Source organism: Sapajus apella, unplaced genomic scaffold (assembly GCF_009761245.1).
Source record: "Sapajus apella isolate SASKATOON/1434 unplaced genomic scaffold, GSC_monkey_1.0 scaffold130, whole genome shotgun sequence".
Lineage (NCBI taxonomy): Eukaryota > Metazoa > Chordata > Mammalia > Primates > Cebidae > Sapajus > Sapajus apella.
The window spans coordinates 1,406,034-1,413,683 of NW_022437070.1; the positions used below are offsets into that span (position 1 = coordinate 1,406,034).

Genomic DNA, 7,650 nt, shown 5'->3' on the forward strand with positions numbered 1-7,650 from the left:
CCACCATGCCCAGCTAATGTTTTGTATTTTTAGTAGAGACGGGGTTTCGCCATGTTGACCAGGATGGTCTCGATCTCTTGACCTCGTGATCCACCCGCCTCGGCCTCCCAAAGTGCTGGGATTACAGGCTTGAGCCACCGCGCCCGGCCTGTGTTCAGATTTTATAAAATTTAACAGTTGGGAAGATAGATTGACATACCCAAGTTGTTTGATATATATTTAAAAGTTTTCTGGTTGGGAGCAGTGGCTCATGCCTGAAATCCCAGCACTTTGGGAGGCTGAGAGGCGGGAGGATCACTTGAGGTCAGGAGTTCGAGACCAGCCTGGCTAACATGGCAAAACCCTGTCTCTACTAAAAATACAAAAATTAGCTGGGCGTGGTGGCGGGTGCCTGTAGTCCCAGCTACTTGGGAGGCTAAGACAGGAGAATCACTTGAGGTCAGGAGTTCAAGACCATCCTGGCCAACATGGTGAAACCCTGTCTCTATTAAAAATACAAAAAGTAGCTGGGCATAGTGGAGGGCACATGTAATCCCAGGTTCTTGGGAGGCTAAGGCAGGAGAACTGCATGAACCCACGAGGTGGAGGTTGCAGTGAGCTGAGATGGCAACACTGCACTCCAGGGTATCACAGCAAGACTCCATCTCAAAAATAAACAAAAAATTTAAAAAGATCTGTAGGAAAGGGCAGATCCTGAAAAGGGAAAGATCTGTAGAAAGGGCAGAGGATCTCAGGAAAGGGTAGCTGTCCCATTGAGATGCAGCTCAGGGGTTGGGACGTGGCTGGTTTCAAAGGTGACAAGGGCTTCAGGCTTCAAGGATTTGGAGCTCTATCCTGCAAGCAACAGTGAGTCGAGGAAGGGTTTTGAACAGGGAAGGGACAATACATGAACAGAGGGGCAACTGAGGCTGAGACTGGTGGGCAGCATAGCAGGACCTTGAACCCGGGTCTTGCTGGCTCCAAAGCCTGTCTGTGACCTTAGACTGCAGCCACTAACAATGAGGGAAAGGGGCCAGGTGTGGTGGCTCATGCCTGTAATCCCAGCACTTTGGGAGGCTGAGGCCGGTGGATCACCTGAGGTCAGGAGTTTGAGACCAGCCTGGCCAACATGGCAAAACCCTGTCTCTACTAAAAATACCAAAATTAGCCAGGGGTGGTGGCGCGGGTGCCTGTAATCCCAGCTATTTGGGAGGCTAAGGCAGGAGAATTGCTTGAACGCAGGAGGCAGAGGTTGCAGTGAGCCGAGATCGCGCCACTGTACTCCAGCCTGGGTGACAGAGCGAGACTCTTGTCACAAAAAAACAAAAGAAACAACACAATGAGGGAAAGGTAGGCATACACCCTACTGTCTGCTGTATACCACAGTCAGCACCCGCTCCTACCTAGTCCCCAGGAAAGCCTGAGAGGGGTCTGCTGTTAACATCCCTCCATTACAGATGACAAAGCCAAGGCCTGAAGAAAAACTGAGGCTCATTCTGTGCTAGACACTGCTCCTAACGTGTTGCATATATTTATCTTTCAATCAAAGCAAGCACCCTGTAAGGTCGGGGCCGTTAAGATCTCTATTATGTTTCATGTTTTTTTGTTTTTTGAGAGCAATTCTCAGTGTGTTGCCCAGGCTGGAGTGCAGTGGTGCGATCTTGGCTCACTGCAACCTCTGCCTCCTGGGTAGGAGTGATTCTCCTGCCTCAGCCTCCCAAGTAGCTGAGACCACAAGCGTGTGCTACCACACCCAGCTAATTTTTGTATTTTCAGTAGAAACGGGCTTTTACCATGTTGGCCAGGCTGGTTTCGAACTCCTGACCTCAAATGATTCATCATCCCAGCCTCCCAAAGTGCTGGGATTGTAGGCATGAGCCACTGTGGCCAGATCATGTATATTTTAAGGCTATTAAAAAAAAAAATCTGTGTTGTTCAAAAGAGGAAACAGGCATAAGGAGGTTGAGAGACCCACTGGAGGTGGCAGAGGTATAGCAGCAGCTAGCATTTATTGTGCATCAACTGCATGCCAAATACTGTCCTATGAGCTTTGGATGGTTTAACTCACCATCATGGCAGTCCTCAGAGATAGGCACTTTTCTGCTCATCTCCTTCCTATAAATGGGGAAACTGAGGCACGGAGCAGAGAAGTCACTTGCCCAGGGTGCTCTAGCTAGTGAGCCGAGGTGCCTTGGATTCAAACCAGTATTCAGCTTTCTCTGGAATATCAAGGAGGGTGGTGCAGTGGGGATGCTGGGGCAGGTGCGGCTCCATCACCCGCTAGACCCTCCACCCCTCGCCCTCTGCAGGTGAAGCTGTGTGACTTTGGCTTTGCGCGCATCATCGGGGAGAAGTCGTTCCGCCGCTCCGTGGTGGGCACGCCGGCCTACCTGGCGCCCGAGGTGCTGCTCAACCAGGGCTACAACCGCTCGCTGGACATGTGGTCGGTGGGCGTGATCATGTACGTCAGCCTCAGCGGCACGTTCCCTTTCAACGAGGACGAAGACATCAATGACCAGATCCAGAATGCCGCCTTCATGTACCCGGCTACCCCCTGGAGCCACATCTCAGCTGGAGGTGCCTGGGGCCCGCCTATCCCCTGGGTGGGTGGATGGTTGTGGGGTGGGGCTGGAGGAGTGGGCGGGGCCAAGGGACGGGGTGGACCTGGAAACAGCCTGGCACCTTGGGGGTGGAGCCTAGTGCTGGGGCGGGCCTACCAGAGGGGTGGGGCCACAGGAGGGGCAGTCCTGTAAACGGTGGGCTGGGACTCAGGCCTACACTAGGTTACTTGGGCTGGAAACCAAGTGTCCCAGAAGCGCTAAGGAGGACACTGGAGCCTTAGGGGACTGAGTGAGACTTGGCTTGTCTAGGGTGGGACCAGGACAGGGACTGGACTTGAGGGTGCCAAAGGGCGGGGTGACCAGGAGAAGGGGCCGAGCTTCTCAAGGCATTGGCTGGGACCTGTAGGCTTTGGGTTTATGACCCCAAAAGGGTCAGCCATGCAAAAAGGAGGCACCAGTGGGTAGGACTGAGGGACAAGGGCATGGCTACTTTGCTGGGTACTGGAGCCATGACTTGGGTGAAGATGGGCCTGAAGCCTGGGGTGAAGCTGTGGCTCACGCCTGTAATCCCAACACTTTGGAAGACCAAGGCAGGCAGACTGCTTGAGGTCAAGAGTTTGAGACCAGCCTGGCCAACATGGTGAAACCCCATCTCTATTAGAAATACAAAAAGTTAGCTGGATGGGGTGGTGCACACCTGTATTCCTAGCTACTCAAGAGGCTGAGGCAGGAGACTCTCATGAACCTGGCAGGTAGAGGTTGCAGTGAGCCAAGATTGTGCCACTGCACTCTAGCCTGGGCAACAGAGCGAGACTCTGTCTCAAATAAATAGCACAAGTGTAATTGTGTGTACCTTTGTATAGCAAAAAGAAAAAAAGTGGTGACACAGGGGAATGGGGAAATGGAAGAAGAGAATTGGTGAAGAGAAGAAGCCAGTGTGCACATGGGTGGGCAAGAGGAGACAAGTTTGTAAGGTAATGAGGAAATGGGTGGGTGAGTGGTTGGCACAGGTGAGGCCTCTGAGTCACCTGAGCTAGTGCAGAAGGAAGGTGTTGATGGCAGGCAGGCAGGCAGGCTAGGGGGGCCTATTGGAGAAGGAATGACCCTTTGTCCTGCAGCGCTTGAACTGTTTCTCTCTTTGTTGTGCAGCCATCGACCTCATCAACAACCTGCTGCAGGTGAAGATGCGCAAACGCTACAGTGTGGACAAATCTCTCAGCCATCCCTGGTTACAGGTGATGCAGGGGGCAGGGCTGGAGGAAGGGATGGAACTAGACCACTTACTGGCTAGGCAGGTAGTGAAGGATGTAGGCTTCCTTGGGTCTGGAATGTGGCTAGGCCTCCCATTGGCTGGGCGAGGAGGAGGGGGTGGAGCTAAATGTCTACTGGCTGGGTGGGTTGCAGAGGGTGTGGCTTCACCTTCACTGGTACCCAGATCTCAGTGGCAGAGCAGATGGCATCCAGGCACTGCTCCAATGCAGACCCCAAGCTAACCTCAGTTCTCTCGGGCCCAGGAGTACCAGACGTGGCTGGATCTCCGAGAACTGGAGGGGAAGATGGGCGAGCGATACATCACGCACGAGAGTGACGACGCGCGCTGGGAGCAGTTTGTGGCAGAACATCCGCTGCCCGGGTCCGGGCCACCCACGGACGACAGGGATTTCGCTGGGGCCCATCCACCACAGGACCACGACATGCAGGGGCTGACAGAGCGCATCAGCGTCCTCTGAGGCCCTGTGCCCTCGTCTGGCGGCTGCCCTCCACAGCAGCTCTTCAGAGGATCCCAGCAATGAACTGTTGTAGGGAAAGTGGCTTCCTGTCTAAACTGGATGGGACACGTGGGGTGGGGGGAGGGAGCTATTTCTAAGGCCCCTCCCTGTCTCCCCAGCAATTAAAACGGACTCATCTCTGGCCCCTTGGCCTTGGTCTCCAGAGCACACAGCACTCTTGAATCATTAATTAGTCTGTTGTACCAAGATGGGGTCCGTGTGGAAGGAGGACTGCCTGAAAAGAGGAAGCATGGAAGGGGTGGGGAAGGAGGACTAGCTGGGGTAGCGGATACAGAGGATTGCCAGGAGAGAAGACTAAGCGGAGGGAGGAGTAATGGAGGAGTTGGGAATAGGTGAGATGGAAGGAATGTGACTGGAGGGTAGAGAACTTGGAGAAAAGGAAGCAATCTAATGGTTTGTGATGACTGATTTTTTATTTGGTGGTGTTTTTCCTGCTAATCACAACTATTAGTAACAATTCAGGCTGGGTGCAGTGGCTCACACCTGTAATCCCAGCACTTTGGGAGACTGAGGCAGGCAGATCCCTTAGATCTCAGGAGTTTGAGACCAGCCTGGCCAACATGATGAAACTCCTTTCTACAAAAAGTAACAAAAACTAGCTGGGTGTGGTGGCTTGTGCCTGTGGTCCCAGCTACATGGGAGGCTGAGGCTGGAGGATCGCTTGAGCCCAGGAAGCAGAGATTGCAGTGAGCCAAGATCACATCACTGCCCTCCAGCTTGGGCAACAAAGTGAGACCCTGTCTCAAAAATAAACTACTAAAATAAAATGCAGTTAGCTCAAGTCTGATCCATAGTAGAAAACTGGTATGTAGGCCGGGCGCGGTGGCTCAAGCCTGTAATCCCAGCACTTTGGGAGGCCGAGGCAGGTGGATCACGAGGTCAAGAGATCGAGACCATCCTGGTCAACACGGTGAAACCCCATCTCTACCAAAAATACAAAAAATTAGCTGGGCATGGTGGTGCGTGCCTGTAATCCCAGCTACTCAGGAGGCTGAGGCAGGAGAATTGCCTGAACCCAGGAGGCGGAGGTTGCGGTGAGCCGAGATGGCACCATTGCACTCCAGCCTGGGTAACATGAGTGAAACTCCGTCTCAAAGAAAAAAAAAAAAAAGAAAACTGATATGTAACGTTTAGTATTTTTACTTTGGGAGGCCGAGATGGGTGGATCACGAAGTCAGGAGATTGAGACCATCCTGGCTAACACGGTGAAACCCCGTCTCTACTAAAAATACAAAAAATTAGCCAGGCATGGTGGCATGCACCTGTAATCCCAGCTACTAGGGAGGCTGAGGCAGGAGAATCGCTTGAACCTGGGAGGCAGAGGTTGCAGTGAGCTGAGATCGCCCCACTGCACTCCAGCCTGGGTGACAGAGCAAGACTCTGTCTCAAAAAAAAAAAAATTATTTTATATTGATGTGATGACTTCTCTATATGCTGAATATATAAAGAAGTATAGATTCACTCATTTCTTTGTCTCACTGAGCTGGGTCATGCTGAGGACTCCCTGGGGTTCACCATCCAGTGGAGAGACATACCTGTCCCTAGACAGTGATGACCCAGAATGGGAAGGGCAGGGCAGGGCTGGTGGAGTTTGGGAGGCCTGGGCAGCCTAGAATGAGCTCTCAAGGGTCAGAGGGTGGGTGGTCAGAGGTGACCTCTTAAGCTTAACCTTGGCCTTGAAAGACTGAAAGCAGAGGGAACATGTATCCACCTCTCTCTACCTTTGACTCCAGCCCTTCAGGTCCCCAGTTCTCCAATAACAGCCTAACACATGGTCCTCCACCTTCCACAGCTGAAGGTGAACCATCGGAGCATGCACCTGAACTCAAAAAATTAAAAAATAAAGACTTACCTGAAAGCTGGGCATGATGGCATGTGACTGTATTCCCAGCGACCTAAGAGGCTGAGGTGGGAGGATCGCTGGAGTCCAGGAGTTCAAGTCCAGTTTGGGCAACATAGCCTAAGAAAACGGGAAAACGAAAGAATTTAGCAGCCAATTTAGGCTAATATTGAGAGCTTACTCTCTGGCGTTTTCCAATTTGATTTGTGTCAACTTGTCCATCTGATGGTTGGTTCCAGAGCTGCAGCTTTTTTTTTTTGGAGGCAGGTTCTTACTCTTGCCCAGGTCGGAGAGCAGTGGCGTGATCACAGCTCACTGCAGCCTTGACCTCCTGGACTCCAGTGATCCTCCCACCTCAGCGTCCTGAGCAGGTGGGACTACAGGCATGTGCCATCATGCCCGGCTAATTTTTTGTATTTTTTGTGGAGGTTTTACCATGTTGCCCAGGCTGGTCTCACACTCCTGGGCTCAAGCAATCTACCTGCCTAGGCCTCCCAAAGTGCTGGGATTATATGCATGAGCCACTGCACCTGGCTGAGCTGCAGCTCTTTGAAGATGCTAAATGAGCCTCAGTAAACGAAGGTATTCAAATGAGCAGGATACCTCTGAGGTATACGTAGTCGAAGCTAAGACTATTGGGGAAAGTCTCTTAGACTCCATCCCCAATGCCTATGCTTCTATTTAGTCTAATGTCTAGAAGTGTAGGCAACAGAGAGATGAATCCATCTCCTGTGACAGGCCCAGGCTAGAAAATGTATAGAAAAGACTATCAGCCTTGACCTGCTCCTGTCTTGCCACTAGTTAATATCCCGAGACCAGAAACAAGAGACATGATTAAAAAACATCAAAACTCCTCAATTACAGAATTCCGAGATAGCGCAAACATCATGAGGTGCCATGAAAGATAAAATCAGGCCGAGCGCACCTATAATCCCAGCACTTTGGGAGGCCAAGGCGGGCAGATCACAAGGTCAGGAGTTCGAGACCAGGCTGGCTAAAATGGTGAAATCCCACCTTTACTGAAAATACAAAAATTAGCTGGGTGTGGTGGCATGTTCCTGTCGTCTCGGCTACTCAGAAGGCTGAGGCAGGAGTATCCCTTGAACCCGGGAGGTGGAGACTGTGGTGAGCTGAGATCGTGCCACTGCACTCCAGCCTGGGCAACAGAATGAGACTCCATCTCAAAGAAAGAAAATATGAAATTAAATCCACAATGAAAACTTGGGGCCCTACCACTTAAATCATTAGAGACAAAAAGTTTATCCTATTGGGACCCCTGGAACCACAAAACCTAATTTTGCTTGTTAGAGACAGGGTCTCGCTCTGACCACTGCACCCAGGCTTCCGTGCAGTGGTATGATCCTAGCTCACTACAGCCTCAAACTACTGGGTGGGTTCAAGCCATTCTCCCCCTCAGCCTCTTGAGTAGGTGGGATTACAGGCATGAGCCACCACACCTGGCTATTTTTCTGTTTGTTTT

At 51.6% G+C, this 7,650-nt stretch overlaps 1 protein-coding gene and 1 long non-coding RNA gene across 5 annotated transcripts in view; one reads left to right on the top strand and one right to left on the bottom strand.

The window, feature by feature from the left end:
* The window catches only part of PRKD2 (protein kinase D2), a 35,055-nt gene extending 30,585 nt beyond the window's left edge, over window positions 1-4,470 (top strand). For all 3 annotated transcript variants that reach the window (XM_032262556.1, XM_032262555.1, XM_032262557.1), the window contains 3 exons: window positions 2,289-2,556; window positions 3,690-3,775; window positions 4,055-4,470. In XM_032262556.1, coding sequence (XP_032118447.1) covers window positions 2,289-2,556; window positions 3,690-3,775; window positions 4,055-4,270 — 570 coding nt within the window. In that variant the 3' untranslated portion in view covers window positions 4,271-4,470. The remainder of the gene's footprint in view (window positions 1-2,288; window positions 2,557-3,689; window positions 3,776-4,054) is intronic.
* LOC116539559 overlaps window positions 1,886-7,650 on the bottom strand; it is an 11,623-nt gene continuing 5,858 nt past the window's right edge. The window contains exons 3-4 of one of the 2 annotated variants that reach the window (XR_004264112.1): window positions 5,866-6,014; window positions 1,886-2,466 (exon numbers count right to left, since the gene is read on the bottom strand). This is a non-coding gene — a long non-coding RNA (uncharacterized LOC116539559). The remainder of the gene's footprint in view (window positions 2,467-5,865; window positions 6,015-7,650) is intronic. The other variant, XR_004264113.1, reaches the window with a different exon arrangement.